Source organism: Pristiophorus japonicus, chromosome 2 (assembly GCF_044704955.1).
Source record: "Pristiophorus japonicus isolate sPriJap1 chromosome 2, sPriJap1.hap1, whole genome shotgun sequence".
NCBI lineage: Eukaryota > Metazoa > Chordata > Chondrichthyes > Pristiophoridae > Pristiophorus > Pristiophorus japonicus.
In genome coordinates this window covers 77728888-77755426 of record NC_091978.1, presented here as the reverse complement: position 1 = coordinate 77755426, position 26539 = coordinate 77728888, and the positions used below count along the sequence as shown (strand labels likewise).

At 46.2% G+C, this 26539-nt stretch overlaps 1 protein-coding gene across 1 annotated transcript; it reads right to left on the bottom strand.

Annotated features, from left to right (window-relative positions):
• Positions 1-15892: 15892 nt before the first annotated feature.
• LOC139228777 (cell death regulator Aven-like) lies at positions 15893-22493 on the bottom strand (the record flags this gene model as incomplete). Its single annotated transcript, XM_070860146.1, has 2 exons — positions 15893-16340; positions 22096-22493. Coding segments are annotated over 2 exons (846 nt in total), but the record flags the coding sequence as incomplete, so codon positions are not given.
• Positions 22494-26539: the final 4046 nt, after the last annotated feature.

Below are 26539 nucleotides of genomic sequence, written 5' to 3'. Positions count from 1 at the left end.
ACTAGGAGAAATTTAGAACTCAGCAGAGGAGGACAAAGGGTTTGATTAGGGCAGGGAAAATGGAGTACGAGAAGAAGCTTGCAGGGAACATTAAGACGGATTGCAAAAGTTTCTATAGATATGTAAAGAGAAAAAGGTTAGTAAAGACAAACGTAGGTCCCCTGCAGTCAGAATCAGGGGAAGTCATAACGGGGAACAAACAAATGGCAGACCAATTGAACAAGTACTTTGGTTCGGTATTCACTAAGGAGGACACAAACAACCTTCCGGATATAAAAGGGGTCGGAGGATCTAGTAAGGAGGAGGAACTGAGGAAAATCCTTATTAGTCGGGAAATTGTGTTGGGGAAATTGATAGGATTGAAGGCCGATAAATCCCCAGGGCCTGATGGACTGCATCCCAGAGTACTTAAGGAGGTGGCCTTGGAAATAGTGGATGCATTGACAGTCATTTTCCAACATTCCATTGACTCTGGATCAGTTCCTATGGAGTGGAGGGTAGCCAATGTAACCCCACTTTTTAAAAAAGGAGGGAGAGAGAAAACAGGGAATTATAGACCGGTCAGCCTGACATCGGTAGTGGGTACAATGATGGAATCAATTATTAAGGATGTCATAGCAGCGCATTTGGAAAGAGGTGACATGATAGGTCCAAGTCAGCATGGATTTGTGAAAGGGAAATCATGCTTGACAAATCTTCTGGAAATTTTTGAGGATGTTTCCAGTAGAGTGGACAAGGGAGAACCAGTTGATGTGGTATATTTGGACTTTCAGAAGGCTTTCGACAAGGTCCCACACAAGAGATTAATGTGCAAAGTTAAAGCACATGGGATTGGGGGTAGTGTGCTGACATGGATTGAGAACTAGTTGTCAGACAGGAAGCAAAGTGTAGGAATAAATGGGGACTTTTCAGAATGGCAGGCAGTGACTAGTGGGGTACCACAAGGTACCCAGCTGTTTACACTGGGGCCCCAGCTGTTTACACTGTACATTAATGATTTAGACGAGGGGATTAAATGTAGTATCTCCAAATTTGCGGATGACACTAAGTTGGGTGGCAGTGTGAGCTGCGAGGAGGATGCTATGAGGCTGCAGAGTGACTTGGATTGGTTAGGTGAGTGGACAAATCCACGGCAGATGAAGTATAATGTGGATAAATGTGAGGTTATCCACTTTGGTGGTAAAAAGAGAGAGACAGACTATTATCTGAATGGTGACAGATTAGGAAAAGGGGAGGTGCAACGAGACCTGGGTGTCATGGTACATCAGTCATTGAAGGTTGGCATGCAAGTACAGCATGCGGTTAAGAAAGCAAATGGCATGTTGGCCTTCATAGCGAGGGGATTTGAGTACAGGGGCAGGGAGGTGTTGCTACAGTTGTACAGGGCCTTGGTGAGGCCACACCTGGAGTACAATTTCGACCTCTATATGTCACATGTGAATTCTACTTCTCAGCAACACCTTCTAACCTGTCTGCCTTATAATATGCCACAATAAAAAGAGAAAGAAGAAGAACCAAGCCCCATTGCATCTTGCACTGCCGGCAGATCATTGCATGCACTGTCACTCACTTAATCCTTCCCAAGCACCAGCCCAGAGATACACACCCTTGGGGAATTAAGGATGAGTGAGCCAGAATGATGCACAAGCAGATGGGAGCGGAACATGTGAAGGAAGGCATTGCTGACCAGAGGGTCAAGCGACCTGGCCCCTCGGCTTAAGACTCTGAGCATCGAAATCTCATGGTTCCTGCTTTTAAAAGAATCTTGCAGAACATCAAATATACAATCAGGCACTGGATAATGTGCAGACAGTGTGCTGCAAATGGCACATGAAAGAGTCTAATCTCCAATTGTGCGGTCCCATGTGTAGCAGCTCCAGGGACCAAAATGATAGTCTACATTCCCTGTATGGATGCCCAGACTATAAACAAAGAGGGCTGTGGTGCCAGTTTGGAGCAGTTTTCCCTTGCTGTATATAGTCATAGGACATTTTTCAATTAAATTATCATTGAGGAAATTCATCCCCAGGTTACTCTACAATTTCATATTCTGTATTGTTGGGTTTTTTTTCGATATTACTAGGTGAGCAGGGCCGAATTAACCCAATAAGGCTATAGCCTTAAGTCTTCATATTTTCAGGCCCTAATTTTTATATCATGGTTAAACAATACCATATATAACTGCATAATTATATCTTCAGAGGTGCAAAATATTGTGTCCTTATGGCTCAAAATGTGTATAAAATTCTGTGACAATCTAGAAACATATATAAATATCCCAAAAGAATTCACCTGGTTCATAGGATAAATGCATAAATAACATCAGGTTTGATAATTGTTCATGCTTATAAAAGGATGAAGAATTTTCATTTATCTTTTGAAAGTATAAATGTAGATGTCAAAGTCAAATGTCAAAAGTATTTAGTAGAGTATGTATGTCCTCATAGATACCTCTAGATATCCCTCATAGATACCTCTAGATATCCTTCTCGAAACTACTAGGGATAAAACAAAAATATTCCAAATTTAGTCTGAAAGACTATATTGGAATTATGCATGTTTTTTAGGGAGGGCAGCTTCAATAAGCCCTTGTGACCCTTAGCTGCTCTCTTTTTCCTATATTCTTATGTTATTCTGACCTGTGTTCTCAAGTCAAGTAGTTTTTGAGTCAAGGTTGTCATCTCAATACTGTTTTCTTTGAGAAAACTGATTCACTAAAATACTTTCTAGCCTGGCTTTCTAAATGTTAAATTCTGCATTTCGTGTAACTATGTTAGGCTTTGCCATGCTCTCATTTTATCAACTTTTTAGTATTTATCCTCATAACATCAATAGAATGACAACGCATTATTTACTGTTAGCTTATTCATATATATGTGCCAGTACATATATAGGCCCTTCCCTCCTATTAGCCTTAGGCCCTTCACAGCCTTAAGCTGGCTCTGTAGGTGAGTATTATAGCTTGTGATAATTTGAGATACCTGAATATGTATTCCTGTATTAGGAAATCTGTGGAACTTGTCAGCTATTTTGGATGGGCTACTAGATTAGTTTTAGGGATCTACTTCAGAAAAGTGCTATTAGACTTCTAAGAAGATAGCCTAAATTATATTCAATTCTATTGGTTTGAATGGTGGGTTATCCATGAAAAACCTATTACCAATAGTATAATCTTCACCGGGAATGTTTCCCCCACTACCTTATGCTAGGAGACTGTATTTATTAAAGACGTTTGCTTCATGGACTATGCAGCAATTCATTTCAAATTGCTCCAAAGGATTCCAGTTAAAAAAATAAAGACCTTAATAAAATGTCTGGAATCGTGGCAAAGGTGGAGTTGAAATGATAACACAATTCTCAATTGATAATTTGACCACAGACATCCTCATAAGGAATGGCTCTGTATCTGGTAGATTCTGGACCAATATATTGGGCAGTCTCTTATAACAGACAGAACACCTATAGACAAGCTGACCAGTATCAATAGTTAGCTCAGGCCAACATCCCCAGCATCGAAGCACTGACCACGCTCGATCAGCTCTGTTGGGCGGGCCATGTCATCCGCATGCCCAAAATGAGACTCCCAAAACAAGCGCTCTTCTCGGAGCTCCGACACAGCAAGCGAGCCCTAGGTGGGCAGTGGAAATGCTTCAAGGACACCCTCAAAGCCTCCTTGAAAAAGTGCAACATCCGCACTGACACCTGGGAATTCCTGGCCCTAGACCGCACAAAGTAGAGGAAAAGCATCCGGGAAGACGCCGAACACCTCGAGTCTCTACGCCGAGAGCAAGCTGAAGCCAAGCACAAACAACGGAAGGAGCGCATGGCAACCCATCCACCCCACCCACCCGTTCCTTCAACCACCGTCTGGCCCACTTGTGACAGAGAACGTAGGTCCCATATCGGACTCATCAGTCACATGAGAACTCATTTTTAGTGCGGAAGCAAGTCATCCTCGACTCCGAGGAATGTCTAAGAAGAGAAGAAGTATCAATAGTTTACATGTGCTTTCAATTGTCATTGACAGAGAAATGAAGGCAGGAGCAGATTAACAAAATATTAAAAAGACATTTGTGTTTTATGTTATGCATCACCAGATCAAGGGAATATGAAATAATCAATTATTTCCATTCACAATCCCTAGTGATCGTTACTTTACTGGTTGCATTGTTGATGAAGATGATCGCTGCTGACATATTGCTGTAATATATACAGACTGAATGTTGCCTGTATCATTTTCTTGATGTTCACAGCAGCAGGGGACTGCTTTTCAGACAAAGCAGCAGGGGACTGCTTTTCAGACAAAGCAACATGTAAAAGTACCCAACCACAGAAACAAATGCTGTTTGGCAAAGGTTATACTCAGCAGCATGTTTAAATATTCCACATTACTGTCCATAAACATTCAGAGTCTTCACATCTGCATAATAAGACAAAGGACTGGGTGGGAAAAATAAATAAAAGAAGGCTAAAAGTCAATGTGCATGTTTATGACAGGTACATTAATGCTACATTGCCACTGAAGGATGCATTATTGGCTTTATTTTAAAGTGATATTATGGTTTGCAGCATGTTTTCACTGACTTCTCACATTGTGAAAGGTTGGGAAAGCAGAGTTCCACATGTCTTCAAGAAGTGTAGCTCGCTGGCCTCCCATGGCCAGTGTGATTTTTTTTTAATAAGCAAAAATAGCTGACACGATAGTCAGTTCTTTTCAATCATTAAAGTGTTTAAGGGGGAACAGCAAGTATCACAGTTTGTTTTTATTTTATGAACTTAGCATTTCTGTTTTTACTCCTGTGATTCCCTCCCTCTGCTGTGCTTTCAATGCATGCTGTGGGAGGCTAAAATTTGTTACATGGCCTGCCATGGTGGCAGGAGGGATGGATCCTGGCAAGATGGATTGATGCAGGTTTGTGCTTCTTTGTACACGTTCTTAACAGAGAAGCATTTTGACAATTTTGGCCAATCAGTTTAATTTTGGGCTCATCCCCGTGGTTTACTCAAATTGTCACAACAGGAAGGTTTCTTTTGAGATGTAAATATAATTTAATTAAGTGAGTACATTGGAGATTGGTGTTTATATGAATATGGGGTAGACTTTTATCTTTACCACCTGAGTAGTAATCTGGCTAGGCAGGTTAAATGGAATGAAGATCAAGCAGGTTCTTTAAACGGAGGGCGATCCACCCACCAGATTACTGGTCAGGCAGTGTAGATGAAAGTCTATCATCCTGACTACTGGGCCAGAAAGATTGCACAATTATTACTACAGGTAACTATAATGATTGCATGAATCCATGGGTTAAATTTTCAAAACACTACTTCAATGGAAGCAGTCGGAGCCCCGAACTATTTTAATGTTCGGGCCTTATTTATATTCCGTGGGCGAGCTATTGACCCTTTTGAAGCAGCTTGCCAATTGAATGAGGCAGCACTATCACAGACCCCAGCTAGAGCAGACTGCTCAATGCCAAGTGCCAATGGGTGGAGTATGTGTGAAACACACAACACCCATTGGTGCTTGTTGCAGTAGGGTCCTATTGATATCATAAGGCCCCAATTTGTTTTGGCTAATGAGGGTCCCATCTGTTTCTGGAGGGCATCTGGGCTGTCTATTTCCAAACCCCCAGTAAAATGGCAGAAACCTAGATATCGGCAGGAACAGGCCAAGTCATTTGCCACCATTTTCATTGCGCTATTGTTCCATTCCTGCCTGATGGGGAAATGGGGACAACAAAAATGAACCTCCATAGCTCATTTAGCATACATTAATCTGTGACATAGCCAGCAAATAAAATATGCAAATTGATTAATGCTTTAGCCTCAGCAGCTCAAGCAGCTGTGACATTTATCATTAGAGTTTTGATTAATTAAAAATAGCCTGAAGAAAACAAGGGATTAAGGCAAATCACTGTATTTCACTGTTGAATTGATATTCTTTACAACTCATTACTGTGTCCACTCTGTAATTCAGGATTAAATCCCACTAGAATCATGAACTGTAATGCTTTAAATTCACAAGTAACCAACTGCTCAGTAGTTGAGGTGGTGTGATGTGATTACACATTGGAGTGCCAATGTCTACTGCCAAAAAGAAGTAGAATATGATACTGAGCATTTAAAATTTTCATCTTCATGCTCAAATCCCTTTATGGTCTCATTTCTCTCTATTTCTGTAACCTCCTCCAGCCCCACAACCAATGTTCCCTTTAAGCTGCATAGTCGTGCAGTGCTCTGGAGGTCCCACACAGCTGGCACACAGGCTTTTAAATGACAAAAAACACACATGTGCAGAATTTTGAATGGGATGCACAAACCATTAAAGGGGTCGAGTGGCCCCAAAAAAGTAGCGGCAACATTGCTTACAACCCTCCGGGAACTCTGTTTTTCTCCAACCGCCACCCCCTTTTCCCAACCATTGACAGTCGTGTATTCAGTCATCTAGGCCCCAGGCTCTGTAATTCCCTCCCTAAACACTCTCTTTTTCCTTCTCCTATTTTAAGACCCTCCTTAAAATCAATGGGCTAGAATTTCCAAACAATCCACCAGTGCCTGACTGCTACCCAAAATCATGCTAAGATTCCCAAAATTATCGGGGGTGAAAAACTCCCCCCCAAAAAGAAAAAAATCCGCTCAACGAAAAAAGTGGGCGTTGCACCCCAATTCTTGACGAAAAAATGGAATCTTGGGCGGACTGGGCTGTTGTTAAAAAAAATGGTGGATAATTACTTAAATTACTAAAAATTTATCCCAAGGCTGTGGGTTGGGCCTAGGAGGAAACAAGCACAAAAAATATTTTTTCAAAAAACATAAAATAAAAAATCTTAAAAACATTCTCAGGACCCTTTTTACTTAAATTGCTACAAGAGAATTTTAAAATAATTAGTAAAAAACCAATGACTCGCCTTTTTCTTGCAGGGCTACTTACCTACCGCCCAGCTCCACTGATTTTCATGGGTGTTTTTTGTTTCAACTTACCTACGGGTCACCGCTGAGCAAAATATCTTGCCAGGGTGATCTGTGGACGGTGCACGCCGGCAGTCCGTTCCCCAGCGGTGCTTCGAAACCGCCGGCAGAACTCAGCTGGGGAATTTTTCGCCGACCCGGTTATCGCCCAAAACGGCCAATACCACCGAGAAACCGGGCGGTGAAGCACTGGAAATTCTAGCCCTATCACTTTCCCAAGAATTTAGTCATCCTTTCTAATATTCCCTTCTTTGGCTCAGTGCCAATTTTTTATCTGATTACACTCCTGTGAGGTGCTTTGGAACACTTTCCTATGTTAAAGGTGCTATATAAATGCAAGCTGTTGTTGATGCTAGTATCAGCATCAAGAATTTCCATGTGATATGCAGTATAGTCAGATGCAACAATGTACCTCAGCCTTGAATACAGAAAAACAATCAATACTGCATCGGTGTGACATTTTTACAATTTTACACACCAACTATCCTATGGTCTTGAGTGAGATTGCCAATTAGTACCAAATTAAGGACCGTTTTATGCTGGAGGCCCATGCCCATTGGAAACTGGATTAAGATTATCCAAACTCACTTCACATAGAAACCTCATATGCAGCAGACAAGGAAATTTGAATCCGGTCAGACGGGCTGGATTTGAAAAAGGCCGATTCCACCGCACCACCAATTCCCTTGGAGTCCTCCTTTAATAAAAGTACCACCTAGAGAGCAGTTTGGCAAGAACATAGTATGGTATTTTAATCAAGAATGTCAAATTTTCATTAGTTATATTATGAATAATTGAAAGCCATCTGCTGCTTTCTTAACATTTCCACAACAAGTTACAGATCATATAATTAGGCTAACTGTTCTCCCCGCATTTATAAGACTTGCATCATTATAATGAGACATTTCTGTTTCTATTTTAATGAAGGGTCAAGTATAGGTCACTTTTATAATTTCAAAAACACCCAGCTGGTGAGCTTGGTGTACTTTAGCTCTTTTATATTTAGCCATCACTAATTAGGATATTTTACATTAAAAATTCAAAAACCTAGACAAACTCTGATAAGACATCGGCACCTCCAGACTGTCAAGTGATTTACCTGTTGAAGATTATGGACTTGTCTCACACCAATAACTCTATCACCAATTCAATGTTCTTTTGGTCGATTTTTTTCATTTTTCTGTACTTGTGTTACTCAGCCTTATTGGGAGGTTTGTGTCTTTCAATGGCTGCCGTTATTCTACAGCTATAGATCTCAGATCAATGTTCCCAGTGAGGCACAGCCAGCAGACCTGGATTAAGCTCTTAGTTTCACGTTGTATTCTGCTCAGTGTATGAACAGCCAGCATCAATTTATTTACGTTGGAGTCCATCCTTCTTGATACGTCCTTACTATACAGTATAAATGCACACGAGGCCCATGCTTGAGAGAAGGTCAGTCTGTGACCTGTCCTTTATTCCTTAGCACTCAAGTGATGGATGTGGGTGGAGCTTCCCCTTTTATATCTGAAGGCCCAGGTTAGGAGTGTCTCCCACAAGTTCACCACCTAGTGGTCATTGTTCCCACAGTGTACAACTTAGGTCAGATTATGCATGGGTTACAATGCTGGTTGAATACATGACATCACCTGCCCCCCCAAAGTCTTATTGGGATCACAGGTTGAGTCTCTCTGGTGGTTTACGCTCCCTTGTAGAGCGCCTGAGTTGGGGCTCCGGTTGTTGGGCGCTGGCCTGAGTGTCTGCTGTTTGCGATGCCTCAGGCCTGTCCGGACTGCCCACAGTGACTGGGCTCTCCTTCCTTTGGTTCCTGTTTTCGGTCACCTGTGGTGGAGTGAACTCTACATCGTGTTCTTCCTCTGCTTCTTCTATGGGGTTGCTGAACCTCCTTTTTGTTTGATCCATATGTTTGCGGCAGATTTGTCCATTGGTAAATTTAAGTACCAGAATCCTATTTTGCTCTTTGGCAACCACAGTGCCTGTGAGCCATTTGGACCCTGCAGCGTAGTTGAGGACAAAAACAGGGCCATTTACATCAATACATCGCGCCCTCGCATTCCTGTCATGGTAGTCATATTGTGACTGGCGCCTGCTCTCGACAATTTCTTTCATGGTGGGGTGTATAAGGGTTTTGAGCGTCCTTTTCATTAGCAGCTCTGCGGGTGGAACCCCTGTGAGCGAGTGTGGTCGGGATTTGTAGGCCAACAGGAGGCGTGATAAGCGGCATTGTTGGGAACCCCCTTGGATTCTGAGCATCCCCTGTTTATCTGCACTGCTCGTTCTGCCTGGCCGTTTGAGGCCGGCTTGAACGGTGCCGTTCTAACATGGTTAATTCCATTGCCTGCCATGAAGTCCTGGAATTCAGTGCTTGTGAAGCACGGGCCATTGTCGCTGACCAAGATGTCCGTGGGCGGCGAACATTGCCCGTAGACTTTCTACTGTGGCAGAGGATGTGCTTGAATTTAAAATATCACACTCGATCCATTTGGAGTAGGCGTCTACTACAGCCAAAAACATTTTTCCTATGAAAGGACCTGCATAGTCCACATGGATGCGTGACCATGGCTTAGCGGGCCAGGACCAGGGGCTAAGGGGGGCTTCCCTGGGCGCATTGCCCAGCTGGGCACACGAGTTGCACCTGCGAACACAAAGTTCCAGATCTGCGTCTATCCCTGGCCACCAAACGTGTGACCTGGCAATTGCCTTCATCGTGACAATGCCCGGGTGCTCATTGTGGAGTTCTCTGATGAACACCTCTCTGTCCATCTGAGGCATGACTACATGGTTTTCCCCACAGTAGGCAATCGGCCTGAATCGAGAGTTCATCCTTGTGCCTGTGAAATGGTTTAAATTTCTCAGGGCATGCCCTGTACATGGCTGCCCAGTCCCCATTCAGGACACATTTCTTGACTAGAGACAATAGCGGGTCTCTATTTGTCCAGACTTTAATCTGACTGGCTGTCATGGGTGAGCCTTCGCTTCCGAAAGCTTCAACAGCCATGACCATCTCAGCAGCATGCTCGGTAGCCCCCTCAGTGGTGGCTAGTGGGAGCCTGCTGAGTGCATCGGCGCAGTTTTCGGTGCCCGGTCTGTGCCGAATTGTGTAGTCATAGGCGGCTAACGTGAGTGCCCACCTCTGTATGCGGGCCGATGCGTTTGCATTTATGGCCTTGTTGTCGGCCAAAAGGGACGTTAGGGGTTTGTGATCTATCTCCAGCTCAAATTTCCTGCCAAACAGGTATTGGTGTATTTTCTTTACCGCATATACACATGCGAGCGCTTCCTTTTCTACCATCCCGTATCCCCTTTCTGCCTGGGACAGACTTCTGGAGGCATAAGCTACCGGCTGTAACTGACCCTTGGCATTGACATGCTGTAACACACACCCGACACCATAGGATGACGCATCGCACGTCAACACAAGTTTCTTACATGGGTCATATAGCGTTAACAGATTGTTGGAACATAACAAATTGCGTGCTCTATTAAAAGCCCTTTCCTGGCTGTCCCCCCAGACCCATTCGCGACCTTTGCGTAGGAATACATGTAGCGGCTCTAGCAGCATGCTCAATTTGGGAAGAAAGTTACCGAAATAGTTCAGGAGCCCCAGGAATGAACGCAGCTCCGTCGTGTTACGGGGTCTGGGTGCTCTCTGGATCGCTTCCGTCTTGGACGCAGTCAGGCTGATCCCGTCTGCTGCTACCCTCATCCCCAGGAATTCTACCTCTGGAGCTAGGAAGGCGCATTTCGCCTTTTTTAGTCGCAGCCCTACCCGGTCCAGTCTGCATAGCACCTCCTCCAGGTTGTGGAGGTGTTCTTCAGTATCTTAACCCGTAATGAGGATGTCGTCCTGAAAAACCACCGTCCCTCGAATCGACTTGAGGAGGCTTTCCATATTTCGTTGGAAGATCGCGGCAGCCGAGCGAATCCCGAACGGACATCTGTTGTACTCAAACAACCCCTTGTGTGTCGTGATGGTGGTCAGTTTCTTCGACTCACTCGCCAGCTCCTGGGTCATGTAAGCTGAGGTCAGGTCCAATTTTGAAAAAAGTTTGCCACCGGATAGCGTCGCAAAGAGGTCTTCCGCTCTCGGTAGCGGGTACTGGTCTTGGAGTGACACCCGATTGATGGTAGCCTTGTAATCGCCACATATCCTGACCGACTCATCCGCCTTGAGCATCGGCACAATCGGGCTCGCCCAGTCACTGAATTCGACTGGCGAGATGATGCCTTCCCTCAGCAGGCGGTCCAATTCGCCTTCTATCTTTTCCCGCATCACGTACGGCACCGCTCTGGCTTTGTGGTGTACTGGCCTGGCGTCCGGGTTTATATGAATCACTACCTTGGCCCCCATGAAAGTGGCAATGCCGGGTTGAAATAATGAGTCAAATTTGTCCAGGATCTGTGAGCATGATACTCGCTCCACAGGGAAATTGCATTGACATCGCCCCATTTCCAGTTCATGACAGCAAGCCAACTCCTCCCCAGTAGTGCGAGACCGTCCCCCGGGACAACCCAGAGTGGCAGTCTGTTCTCCAAATCTTTGTGGGTCACGACTACCGTGGCGCTGCCTAGCACTGGAATGATCTCCTTTGTCCGTAGTTGTGCGTCAATCGGCGATAATTTTGGCCTCCTGGCCTTGGACGCCCACAACTTTTCGAACTGTTTGATACCCATCAGGGACTGGCTGGCCCCCGTGTCTAGCTCCATTGATACTGGGATGCCATTGAGGAGCACTTTCATAATTATCAGTAGCGTCCTGGTTTATGAATTGTATACGTGCTCCACATGAACTCGCTGAACATCAGCTTCCAGCGATTTCCCCAGCGTTCACTTCTGCAATTTCTGCAGGTATTTTGCTCACCTCTGCAAACTCCGGCTGAGTGTGTGCCTCCACACCTCCAGCATGAGCTGCTGTTTGAAACAAAAGGTCCCTTGCCAGTCGATCGTCCCTGACTGCCCCTGTTATTGCTCTTGAGTGTGCCAATAACAGGTGTTGATGGCCCCATTACTGGCCGCATTGTCTCTTGCAATGGCGTGAATCGCCGTTCAGCTTGCCATTGTCTCTGTCGAACTCCCCCTCTGGGTTCGACTACATGTTGGGGCATGCCCGACTGCCCTTGTCTGCCTGGAGAACTGTGTGCTGCTTTAACTATGTTGAATCTCTGTGCCAACCATTCCTTAACAGAGTACCTCTCGTCTGTTCTGCTCGTGGCCATGTTCACGTGGTTTAAATCCCAGTTTCTCGTCGCCATTGATATGTCCTTACTATACAGTATAAATGCACACGAGGCCCATGCTTGAGAGAAGGTCAGTCTGTGACCTGTCCTTTATTCCATAGCACTCAAGTGATGGAAGTGGGTGGAGCTTCCCCTTTTATATCTGAAGGTGTAGGTTAGGATTGTCTCCCACAAGTTCACCACCTAGTGATCAGTATTCTCACAGTGTACAACTTAGGTCAGTTTATACATGGGTTACAATGCTGGTTGAATACATGACACTTCTGAAGTACACTACCCTACTATTTGGACTTTTTGATCTACTTAAACTGGTTACGATTCAAAATTGCATGCAATCATTTTCTCTATTGAAGTACAGGCAACTCTCAATTATCTGCACACGGGTGCAACGGGAAACCGTTATAACGGCATTTAAAATTCCGTGTGTGTGATGTCACTTTGAAACTCTGATGTTCCTTTCGAATGTTGCCTGTTGAGCCTTGCTTTTAAGCGCTCTGCCTTGCCTCAGCTCCCGCTGCTGCTCACACACAGGTCCACTGCCTCTCATAATTCATTAAAATGCCATGAACAGTTACAGGAAGTAATCAACAAGCCTAATGGTTTTTAGATCTAGAGGACTAGAATTCAAGGATTAGAAGATACGCTGCAGCTATTGGTTAGAGCACCCCTCAATACTGTAAGCATTAAGTGTAATGTCAACTCGCACTAATGGAGAAATCGTTTACCCGGCATAACCCAATCCCGAGGGACCCGGATAATCAAGAGTTGCCAGTATACAGGGCTGAAAATCTACCATGCTGCATCCTGGGGCAATAGCCAAGATGCTCCAACAATGACCCCAACAAAGTTCCTGAAAGCTAGGGAGTGAGGGATTCCTTTGATTACCATATGAATGGCAGATGCTCATGTTACTATGGATGCATCTCGGTCACCAGCCAGCTCCCAAAGGTTGCATACTGTGTCATGTTAATGGATCCAGAAGTTGATGTTGAGTTTTCTCCCCACTTCCCCTGGGAAAGGAAACTAAAGGCCCTCAACTCCCTTGTTAAGAAGGTTGCTTTAAAAAAAAAATCAGTCTTCAATCTTCAGAGTCAAGGCCATGATCCAGCTGTGTTTCCCACAGCTGCCAATTGGATGATCAATATAAGAACATAAGAAAATAAGAAGTAGGATCAGGAGTAGGCCATTTGGCCCCTTGAGCCTGCTCTGCCATTTAATAAGACCACTTCCCTGCCCACTCCCCATAATCCTTCACTCCTTTATTTTTCAAAAATCTGTCTATCTCCACCTTAAACATATTCAATGACCCAGCCTCCACAGATCTCTGGGGCAGAGAATTCCACAGATTTACAACGCTCTGAGAGAAGAAATTCCTCCTCATCTCAGTTCTAAATGGGCGAACCCTTATTCTGAAACTATGCCCCCTTCCCGGACGAGTGGAAACATTCTCTCTACAGCTACCTTGTCAAGCCCCCTTAGTATCTTATATGGTTCAAGAAGATCATCTCTCATTCTTTTATACTCCAATGAGGATAGGCCCAACCTGCTCAACCTTTTTTCATAAGTCAACCCCTTCATCTCAGGATTCAACCTAGTGAACCTTCTCTGAACTGCCTTCAATGCAAGTAGATACCTCCTTAAATAAAAAGACCAAAACTATACGCAATACTCTAGGTGTGGTCTCACCTATAACCCATGCAGTTGTAGCAGGACTTCCCTGCTTTTAGAAACATAGAAAATAGGTGCAGGAGTAGGCCATTCGGACCTTCGCGTCTGCACCGACATTCAATGAGTTCATGGCTGAACATGCAACTTCAGTACCCCATTCCTGCTTTCTCGCCATATCCCTTGATCCCCCTAGTAGGACTACATTTAGCTCCTTTTTGAATATATTTAGTGAATTGGCCTCAACAACTTTCTGTGGTCGAGAATTGCACAGGCTCGCCACTCTCTGGGTGAAGAAGTTTCTCCTCATCTCGGTCCTAAATGGCTTACCCCTTATCCTTAGACTGTGACCCCTGGTTCTGGACTTCCCCAACATTGGGAACATTCTTCCTGCACCTAACCTGTCTAAACCCATCAGAATTTTAAACGTTTCTATGAGATCCCCTCTCATTCTTCTGAACTCCAGTGAATACAAGCCCAGTTGATCCAGTCTTTCTTGATATGTCAGTCCCGCCATCCCGGGAATCAGTCTGGTGAACCTTCGCTGCACTCCCTCAATAGCAAGAATGTCCTTCCTCAAGTTAGGTGACCAGTACACAATACCCCAGGTGTGGTCTCATCAAGGCCCTGTACAACTGTAGTAACACCTCCCTGCCCCTGTACTCAAATCCCCTCGCTATGAAGGCCAACATGCCATTTGCTTTCTTAATCGCCTGCTGTACCTGCATGCCAACCTTCAATGACTGATGTACCATGACACCCAGGTCTCGTTGCACTCTATCACCTTTGTAAAGCGGCCAACATTTCATTTGCCTTCCTGATTACTTGCTGTACCTGCATACTAACTTTTTGTGTTTCATGCACAAGGATCCCCAGGTCCCTCTGTCCTGCAGCATTTTGTAATCTCTCTCAATTTAAATAATAATTTGCTTTTTTATTTTTCCTGTCAAAGTGGATAACCTCACACTTTCCCATATTATACTCCATCTGCCAAATGTTTACCCACTCACTTAGCCAGTCTATGTCCCTTTGCAGATTCTTTTTATCCTCCTCACAACTTGCTTTCCCACCTATCTTTGTACCATCAGCAAACTTGGCTACATTACACTCGGTCCCTTCATCCAAGTTATTATTATAGATTGTAAATAGTTGAGGCCCCAGCACTGATCCCTGTGGCACCCCACTAGTTACTGTTTACCAACTGGAAAATGACTCATTTATCCCGACTCTCTGTTTTCTGTTATTTCACATAACTCTGTCCATGCTAATATATTACCCCGAACCCCATGAGCTTTTATCTTGTGCAGTAACCTTTTATGTGGCACCTTATCGAGTGACTTCTTGAAATTCAAATACACCACATCCACTGGTTCCCTCTTATCCACCCTGCTCGTTACATCCTCAAAGAACTCTAGCAAATTTGTCAAACATGATTTCCCTTTTATAAAACCATGCTGACTCTGCTTTACTGCATTATGATTTTTGACATTTCCTGCTACTGCTGCTTCCTTAATAATGGATTCCAGCATTTTCCCAAATAAAGATGTTAGGCTAACTGGTCTATAGTTTCCTGCTTTCTGTCTCCCTCCTTTTTCAAATAGGGGCATTACATTTGCAGTTTTCCAATCCGCTGGCACCTCTCCAGGGAATTTTGGTAGATTGCAACCAATGCATCCACTATTTATGCAGTCACTTCTTTTAAGACCCTAGGATGCAGGCCATCAATTCCAGGGGACTTGTTCACCTTTAGTTCTATTATTTTACCAAGTACTTTTTCTTTAGTGATAGTGATTGTTTTAAATCACCCCCTCCCTTTAGCCCCTTGATTATCTATTATTGGGATGTTTTAGTGTCTTCCACCGTGAAGACCGATACAAAATATTTGTTCAAAGTCTCTGCCATTTCCGTTTAAAAAAATATATTTTTTACAAGATTATGTCTGTTTATTCTGGAAATGATTTATGATAGCACATTATTCTACAATGCCAATATTGTATTGACAGTCATTGTATTTTTAGTCTTCATTCATATACTTGCATTATGATTATCATGCTACGTAACCAGTCTTCTGGTTCCTTCTCGGGGTCAAGCTTCTTAGCTGTTTCTGCTGGTTGTGAATTAGTATTGTCCATCACTTCTACACCAAAAGAGTCAGTTGAAGTATTAACTGTTACAGGATCACCGAGAACCTCTACATCCTGAGTTCCCTTAAAGAAAATATAATTACTTTTGCTGACGGGTGTTTCTAATTGAAGTAAAAAATCCAGCTCCTCGTCAAGCTTGTCTGCTGGTTGCTGAGATGCAGGAGGAACACTCTCAGGTTCTTGTGTTACAGTGTTCAGCATGAGGTTGAAAGTATCTTTGCCTGGATCCTCAGGCACAGAGTTGATTGGGATGGTGACCACAGGTGGTGTGGGAGCTGTTGTTTGTGCTCTAAATTGACCAAATTTGCTCAGGCCACCATGCATACTCTTCAGTCTTGTCATGTATGCAAACTCTTTGTATTCACTATGTAACTATGTATGATGTACCACCTGTGGGCGCTGCTGTTGGAAGCCCCAGGAATTACCTACCAAGGTGTGCAGGGGCATATAAAAGGCGGTCAGCCATTCTGCCCCTCACTTTACAGTCATATTAAATGGACTGAAGTCACACAGCTCTTACTCACAGTACAAGGCCTCATGGAGTTATTCGATGGTAATTGCACAACTGGCGACGAGTTACAGATCACAAAGTTTTACGCAGTCAGCTTCAGGTGAATTCATAATGGGGAACAAAGAAATGGTGGACCAGTTAAACAAATACTTTGGTTCTGTTATCACGAAGGAAGACACAAATAACCTTCCAGAAATACTAGGGGACCGAGGGTCTAGTGAGAAGGAGGAACTGAAGGATATCCTTATAAAGCGGGAAATTGTGTTAGGGAAATTGATGGGATTGAAGGCCGATAAATCCCCGGGGCCTGATCGTCTGCATCCTAGAGTATTAAGGAAGTGGCCATGGAAATAATGGATGCATTGGTGATCATTTTCCAACAGTCTATCGACTCTGGATCAGTTCCTATGGACTGGAGGGTAGCTAATGTAACACCATTGTTTAAAAAAGGAGGGAGAGAGAAAAGGGATAATTATAGACCGGTTAGCCTGACATCAGTAGTGGGGAAAATGTTGAAATCAATTATTAAAGATGGAATAGCAGCGCATTTGGAAAGCAGTGACAGGATCGGTCCAAGTCAGATTTATGAAAGGGAAATCATGCTTGACAAATCTTCTGGAATTTTTTGAGGATGTAACTAGTAGAGTGGACAAGGGAGAACCAGTGGATGTGGTGTATTTGGACTTTCAAAAGGCTTTTGACAAGGTCCCACACAAGAGATTGGTGTGCAAAATCAAAGCACATGGTATTGGGGGTAATGTACTGACGTGGATAGAGAACTGGTTGGCAGACAGGAAGCAGAGAGTCAGGACAAATGGGTCCTTTTCAGAATGGCAGGCAGTGACTAGTGGAGTGCCGCAGGGCTCAGTGCTGGGAACCCAGCTCTTTACAATATACATTAATGATTCAGATGAAGGAATTGAGTGTAATATCTCCAAGTTTGCACATGACACTAAACTGGGTGGCGGTGTGAGCTGTGAGGAGAATGCTAAGAGACTGCAGGGTGACTTGGACATGTTGGATGAGTGGGCAACTGCATGGCAGATGCAGTATAATGTGGATAAATGTGAGATTATCCATTTTGGGGGCAAAAACACGAAGGCAGAATATTATCTGAATGGCGGCAGATTAGGAAAGGGGGAGGTGCAATGAGACCTGGGTGTCATGGTTTAGCAGTCATTGAAAGTTGGCATGCAGGTCCAGCAGGCAGTGAAGAAGGCAAATGGTATGTTGGCCTTTATAGCTAGGGGATTTGAGTATAGGAACAGGGAGGTCTAACTGCAGTTGTACAGGGCATTGGTGAGGCCTCACCTGGAATATTGTGTTCAGTTTTGGTCTCCTAATCTGAGGAAGGACATTCTTGCTATTGAGGGAGTGCAGTGAAGGTTCACCAGACTGATTCCCAGGATGGCGGGACTGACATATGAGGAGAGACTGGATCAACTGGGACTTTATACACTGGAGTTTAGAAGGATGAGAGGTGATCTCATAGAAACATATAAGGGACTGGACAGGTTAGATGCGAGAAGAATGTTCCCGATGTTAGGGAAGTCCAGAACCAGGGGACACAGTCTTAGGATAAGGGGTAGGCCATTTTGGACTGAGATGAGGAGAAACTTCTTCACTCAGAGAGTTGTTAACCTGTGGAATTCCCTAGCGCAGAGAGTTGTTGATGCCAGTTCATTGGATATATTCAAGAGGGAGTTAGATATGGCCCTTACGGCTAAGGGAATCAAGGGGTATGGAGAGAAAGCAGGAAAGGGGTACTGAGTTGAATGATCAGCCATGATCTTATTGAATGGTGGTGTAGGCTCAAAGGGCCAAATGGCCTACTCCTGCACCTATTTTCCATGTTTCTATGTTACCAGAATTGGAGCGCACAAGCAAGTACTGTACGTAAAATAATGCCAATTGCGGGCAGAACTGTTGAACTAATAAGAACTGTATCGAGCAGAGCCTACATGCCTGCTGCTGCTAGGCCGCCAAGGGTGTAAATGCAAAATCATTAACACAATGCTGGTGCTGCGGGGGTAATCATGGGGTGCATCAATGTCAATTTAAAGACTATGCGTGCAAAAGCTGCAAAACAAGGGGCCACCTCCAGCGAATGTGCAAACATACTGTGACTCACAACGTGGCAGTGGAGTCGGCAGAAGAGTCCCGATCCAGCGTAGATCACAAAGGACAAGCTAGAGAGGCAACTCAGCCCGAGGGAGCAGTGTGCGGGGTGCACACCTTCTCCACAAAAAGTCCTCCCATGATGATAAAAGTCAAATTAAATGGAGTTCCTGTTTCCATGGAGCTGGACATGGGGGCGAGTCAGTCAATTATGAGCCAGAAAGCATTTGAAACACTGTGGGGCAACAACAAAACACAAAGACCCAAGCTGAGCATGATTCAGAAAAAGCTGCGCACTTACACCAAGGAACTGATACCAGTTATTGGCAGTGCGAATGTAAAAGTATCCTATGATAGACAGGCACACGAGCTGCCACTGTGGATTGTACCAGGTGATGGGCCAACGCTGCTTCGCAGATGCTGGATGGGGAAGATTCGGTGAAACTGGGAAGATTCAAAGTATTATTGTCAGTGGACAATGCTTCCTGTGCTCAAGTGATGAGCAAGTTCCCATCTTTATTTGAACCAGGCATCGGCAACTTCACAGGCGTAAAAGTACAGATCCACTTGGTCCCCGAGGCATGGCCTGTTCATCACAAGGCTCGAGTGGTCCACTACATGATGGGGGAGAAAGTGGAGATCGAATTGGACAGACTTCAACGCGAGGGAATCATATCGCCAGTCGAGTTCAACAAGTGGGCCAGCCTGATTGTTCCAGTACTAAAGAGCGATGGCACGGTCAAAATCTGCGGCGACTACAAAGTATCGATCAACCGAGTCTCGTTACAGGACCAGTACCCGCTACCCAAAGCCGATGACCTGTTCGTGACATTAGCAGGGGGAAATGCGTTAACCAAGCTGGATCTAACCTCCGCTTACAAAACCCAGGAGCTGGTTGAGTCGTCGAAAAAATGAACATGCATTAACATGTACAAAGAACTGTTTGTGTACCACAGGTGTCCATTCGGGATTCGCTCGGCTGCAGCCATATTCTAAAGAAACACGGAGAGCCTGTTGAAATCGGTTCCTTGCACCGTCGTATTTCAGGACGACATCCTCATCACTGGCCGCGACACCTCCGAACACCTGCACAACCTGGAAGAAGTTTTAAGTCAACTAAACAGAGTTGGACTCCGGTTGAAACGATCCAAATGTGTCTTCCTGGTGCCAGAAGTTGAATTCCTGGGGAGGAAGATTGCGGCAGACAGCATCAGACCCACGGACTCCAAGGCAGAGGCCATCAAGAATGCACCCATACCACGAAATATAACGGAGCTGCGCTCATTCCTGGGACTCCTCAACTATTTCAGTAACTTTCTTCCAGGGTTGAGCACCTTGCTGGAACAGTTGCACAAGCTGTTACGCAAGGGAGACGACTGGGCTGGGGGTAAAAATCAAGAGGCCACCATTGAGAAGGTCAGAAACCTGCTGTGTTCGAATAAGTTGCTGGTATTATATGACCCATGTAAATGTCTAGTTTTAGCATGTGATGCGTCGTAATACAGTGTCGGGTGTGTTTTGCAGCAAGCCAATGCAGTGGGCAAGCTCCAACCGGTTGCATATGCGTCCAGAAGCCTATCAAAGGTCGAAAGAGGCTACAGCATGTTAGGACTCGGGTTCGAGTTAGGGACGGACCACAAGTCCCTAATCTCACTGTTTTCGGAAAGCAAAGGCATAAACACCAATGCTTCGTCTCGAATCCAAAGATAGGCACTAACACTGTCTGCCTACGACTATGTGACCCGCCACAGGCCAGGCACTGAAAACTGTGCCGATGCTCTCAGCCGACTATCGTTGCCCACCACCGGGGTGGAAACGGCGCAGCCCGCAGACCTGCTACTGGCCATGGATACCTTTGATACCGAAGAGTCACCCGTAACGGCCCGCCAAATTAAGACCTGGACCAGCCAGGATCCTCTGCTATCCCTTGTAAAAAGTTGCATCCTCAATGGGAGCTGGTCAGTGGTCCCTCGAGACATGCAAGATGAGATCAAGCTGTTCCACCATCGTAAAGACAAAATGTCGATCCATTCAGATGGGGCAACCGCGTTATCTTGCCAAAGAAAGGCAGGGAAACCTTCATATGTGACCTACACAGCACCCACCCAGACATAGTCATGATGAAGGCTATCGCCAGGTCCCACGTCTGGTGGCCTGGCATTGACTCAGATCTGGAGTCGTGCGTGCACCGGTGTAACACATGCTCACAACTGAGCAATGCTCCCAGGGAGGCTTCACTTAGTCTCTGGTCCTGGCCCTCAAAACCATGGTCCAGGATCCATGTGAATTATGCTGGCCCCTTTCTGGGAAAGATGTTCCTGGTTGTTGTGGGCGCCTACTCCAAATGGATTGAATGTGTAATAATGGCATCCAGCACGTCTGCAGCAACCATTGAAAGCCTCAGGACCATGTTTGCCACCCATGGATTACCCGACATACTTGTCAGCAACAATGGTCCATGTTTCACCAGCTCGGAATTCAATGAATTCATGACCCAGAATGGCATCAAGCATGTCAGATGTGCCCTGATCAAGCCCGCATCCAATGGTCAAGCGGAGCGGGCAGTCCAAACCATAAAGCAGAGCTTGAAACGTGTCACAGAAGGCTCCTTACAAACCTGCCTGTCCCGGGTACTGCTCAGCTACAGGACACGACCCCACTCACTAACCGGGGTTCTCCCTATAGAATTACTAATGAAACAAGCACTCAAAACCAGTATACCCTGACCTCATTGAACAGGTGGAAACCAGGCGTTATCAGCAAAACACATACCATGATTGCGCGGCTGTATCATGCGGCATCACTGTAAATGACCCTATGTTTGTGTTGAATTACGGTCAGGGCCCCAAATGGGTTGCTGGCACTGTATTAGCCAAGGAGGGGAACAGAATGTTTGTTGTCAAACTGCTTAACGGTCAAATCTGCAGAAAACATTTGGACCAAACCAAATTACGATTCACAGATAACCAGGAACCACCGGAAGAGGATCTCATCTTCAGCGACCTACCGACACGCGCCCAATCAACAACAGACCTCGCTGTCAACCACGAGGATGATCCCACCATCCCCAACAGTCCAGCCCAACCAGTCGCGCTGCAAGACAGCAGTTGCCCAACCAACTCACCCAGGCCAGAAGCGACACTCAGACGGTAACCAGGGAGCGCAGGGTTCTGGATCGCCTTAACCTGTAATCAACTCGCATCAAAGACGTTGGGGGGAATGATGTCATGCATGCAAACTCTTTGTATTCACTATGTATCTATGTACCATGTACCACCTGAGGGCGCTGCTGTTGGAGGCCCCAGGGGTTACCTGCCCAGGTGTGAAGGGGCATATAAAAGGTGGTCAGCCATGCTGCCCCACACTTACAGTCGTATTAAATGGACTGAAGTCACACAGCTCTTATTCATAGTACAAGGCCTTGTGGAGTTATTCGATGGTAATTGCGGACATAACAAGTCTCATTTGGAGTAGTTCTTCAGGAGTTATCTGTACCAACTCAGCTTCCACATTCAGTCTCAGGTAAAAGGGGAGTTTCTGAAGCGACTGAGCCAGGAACTGACAGTCCACAAACAACGGTGATATCTGTTTACTAGAAGAAACCTCTACTTCCCACTTCTTCTCCTCCGCAAAGCAGAACTGTGCAAATGAATCACCTGCAGAACTTAGCAGCACATTGAAATCTGCACCTCGCAAAGATTCTCCACCATCATTTAGTTCTTTCTCTTCTAATTTGTATCTGTCCCAGTTTGAAACTATTTGTCTTCTAGAAAATGAATTTGGTTGATCATAATCTTCCTTTATGTCCACATCATCTTCAACCTGCTGCTGCTCCTTCTGCTGCACGGGGCAGTCATGGCCTCGGAGGTGCCGTGCCCCCAGACAGCCGCGGCCCTGAGCTCCTCGTCAGCCCAGGCCTACGCCACCTCCTCGCTGGGCCTCCTGTACCCGCTGCTGCCAGTCCCCTGGGCCACGCGCTCCCCGGCCCAGGCCTACGCCACCTCCTCGCTCGGCCCCTTATACCCGCTGCTGCCAGTCCCGTGGGCCACGCGCTCCCCGGCCCAGGCCTACGCCACCTTCTCGCTCAGCCTCCTGTACCCGCTGCTGCCAGTCCCCTGGGCCATGTGCTCCCCATCCCAGGCCTACGCCACCTCCTCGCTCGGCCCCCTATACCCGCTGCTGCCAGTCCCCTGGACCATGTGCTCCCCGGCCCTGGCCTACGCCACCTCCTCGCTCGGCCTCCTGTACCCGCTGCTGCTGGTCCCCTGGGCCATGTGCTCCCCGGCCCAGGCCTACGCCACCTCCTCGCTCGGCCCCTTATACCCGCTGCTGCCGATCCCATAGGCCACGCGCTCCCCGGCCCAGGCCTACGCCACCTTCTCGCTCGGCCTCCTGTACCCGCTGCTGCCGGTCCCGTGGGCCACGCGCTCCCCGGCCCAGGCCTACGCCACCTTCTCGCTCGGCCTCCTGTACCTGCTGCTGCCAGTCCCCTGGGCCATGTGCTCCCCGTCCCAGGCCTACGCCACCTTCTCGCTCGGCCTCCTGTACCCGCTGCTGCCGGTCCCCTGGGCCATGTGCTCCCCGTCCCAGGCCTACGCCACCTTCTCGCTCGGCCTCCTGTACCTGCTGCTGCCGGTCCCCTGGGCCATGTGCTCCCCGTCCCAGGCCTACGCCACCTTCTCGCTCGGCCTCCTGTACCCGCTGCTGCCGGTCCCGTGGGCCACGCGCTCCCCGGCCCAGGCCTACGCCACCTTCTCGCTCGGCCTCCTGTACCTGCTGCTGCCGGTCCCCTGGGCCATGTGCTCCCCGTCCCAGGCCTACGCCACCTTCTCGCTCGGCCTCCTGTACCCGCTGCTGCCGGTCCCCTGGGCCACGCGCTCCCCGGCCCAGGCCTACGCCACCTTCTCACTCGGCCCCCTATACCCGCTGCTGCCAGTCCCCTGGGCCATGTGCTCCCCGTCCCAGGCCTACGCCACATCCTCGCTCGGCCCCCTATACCCGCTGCTGCCGGTCCCCTGGGCCATGTGCTCCCCGTCCCAGGCCTACGCCACCTCCTCGCTCGGCCTCCTGTACCCGCTGCTGCCGGTCCCGTGGGCCACGCGCTCCCCGGCCCTGGCCTCTTTCTCCTCCGCAGTGGCCCTGGCCCCGGCTCCACTCCACCGGCACCTCCATCCCTGCACCCCATTATTAATTCCCCAGTCTCATCCTCTAAAGGACCAATGTTTACTTAAGCTACTCTTCTTTTTTATATACCTGTAGAAGCTCTTACTATCTGTTTTTATATTTCTTGCCAGTTTACTCTCATAATCCATCTTCTCTCTATTATTTTTTTAGTCAACCTTTGCTATTTTTTAAAAAAATTTCCCAATCCTCTGGCCTCCCACTGATCTTGGCAAATTTGTATGCCATTGTTTTCAATTTGATACCATGCTTTACTTCCTTAGTTAGCCACGGATGGTTTTCCCTTTTAAAGTCTTTCCTTCTCACTGGAATATATTTTTGTTGAGTTATGGATATCTCCTTAAATGACTGCCACTGCTCAACAACTGTCTTACACTTTAATCTATTTTCCCAGTCCACTTAAGTCAACTCTGCCTTCATACCTTTTTAATTGCCTTTATTTAAGATCAGACACTGGTTTGAGACCCAACTTTCTCATCCTCGAACTGAATTTGAAATTCAACCATGCTATAGTCACTCATTCCTAGAGGATCCTTTACTATGAGATCATTTATTAATCCTGTCTCATTACACAGTGCCAGATCTAAGAGAGCCTGCTCCCTGGTTGGTTCCACAACATGCTGTTTGTGCAATCAATATGAAGATTAAAATCGCCCATGATTATTGCCGTACCTTTCTTACAGCAGTGTAGCTACTGTTAGGGGGCCTATAGACTACGCCCACCAGTGACTTATTATTTCTTATCTCCACCCAAACTGATTCTACATCTTGATTTTCTGAGCCAATATAATTTCTCACGACTGCGCTGATCTCATCCTTTATTACCTGAGCTACCCCACCTCCTTTTCCTTTCTGTCTATCCTTACGAATTGTCAAATACCCCTGAATATTCAGTTCCCAACCTTGGTCACCTTGCAACCACATCTCTGTAATGGCTATCCGATCATACCCATTTATATCTATTTGTGCCGTCAACTCATCTATCTTGTTACGAATGCTGCATGCATTCAGATAAAGAACTTTTAATTTTGTCTTTTTACCCTTTTTCCCTGCTTTGACCCCACTTTCTGATACATTTATTATTATACATTCTGTCCCTTCCTGTCACACTCTGATTATCATTTCCCCTTGCTCAATTGCCTTCTCCCTGCTCTTTGACTTTTTAAATTTCCACTCAGCTGAATTTGCCACCCCACCCCCCCCCGCCCGCTCCCCACTATTTAGTTTAAAGATCTCTCTGCAGCTCTAGTTATTCGCGTCACCAACACACTAGTCCCAGCACGGTTCAGTGAAGCCCATCCCAATGGAACAGCTCCCACCTATCCAGTACTGGTGCCAGTTCACCAGGAATCAAAACCCATTTCTCCCACACCAGTCTTCGAGCCACCCGTTCATCTCTGATCTTATTTACCCTATGCAAATTTGCTCGTGGTTCAGGTAGTAATCCAGAGGTTATTACCTTTGTAGTTCTGCTTTTTAATTTAGCACTCCCTCAGAAGAACCTCTTTCCTTGTTCTACTTATGTCATTGGTACCTATGTGGACCACAACAACTGGATCTTCCCCCTCCCCGTCCAAGCTCCTTTCCAGCCCAGAGGAGATGTCCTTAACCCTGGCTCCGGGCAGGCAACACAACATTCGGGGCTCACTATCTCGGCAAAATAAAAGGTTGTTTCTTCTGCTTTGTGTTTTTTTTCTCTCTCACTTCTGACACACACACAAAAAAATGCAAGCAAAGATAAGTTAAATGAGGGATGTTTTCTGCTTTCAGTGGTTGTAATGTTTTGCAATAAGCCCCCTTTCACAATCTGTGTGAGTGTGTATGTGTGTGCAGAAGAGCTGGGTGCTTGCAGCGCTGCTCCGTAACACCCCGCCTACTCGAGCCGCTCCGCTCAAAAATACAATATTTATTTTGTAAATGTGCCAAAGTTGAATGTTGCTAAACCTCTTCACCCGCGTCTCCTCAAAATTTCTCAAAGCTGAATTTGTGTTTAATATTCTTGCCTTTATCGGGTATATAGTGGGCGTTGGACTTTACCTGCATCTTATAATTAGGGTAAATAGCACAGAGACCTGTAGGTTAAGACACCGTTTGTATGTAGGCTGTGGCTTCAAATTTATGCATTGTAGTGGATAGCAGTGTGATAATGACTAGATAATGTTTTTTTTAGTGATGTTGTTTGAGGTATCCTCCTAACTATTCTGTCCCCTACCACTACAACATTTCTTTTTACTCACCCCACTTGAATGGCCCCCTGTACCACGCTGCTGTGGTCAGTTTGCTCATCTTCCCTGCAGTCCCTGCTCCCGTACACACAGGGAGTAAGAGTCTCATACCTGTTAGGCAAGAGCAAACGTTGAAGCTCCTCCATCACTACTTCCTGGGTCCCCATACCTGCATTGCTCGTAGTCACAACTTCCTGTCCCTGACCACGGACCAAAATTGAATTATTTAACCTAAGGGATGTGACTGCCTCCTGGAACACAGCATCCAGGTAACTCTCCCCCTCCCTGATGTGTTGCAGTGTTTGAAGCTCGGACTCCAGCTCATCAACACGGAGCAGCCAACAGTTACTGCAGATGTGGTCGTAGTGGACCTCAATGGTGTCCACCAGCACCCACATGTTGCAGCAGTAACACATCACTTCCTCTGCCATCTCAATGTATTTTATTTAATTAATTCAGTTTTGAATGTTGAGTTTTTTAATCCCAGCT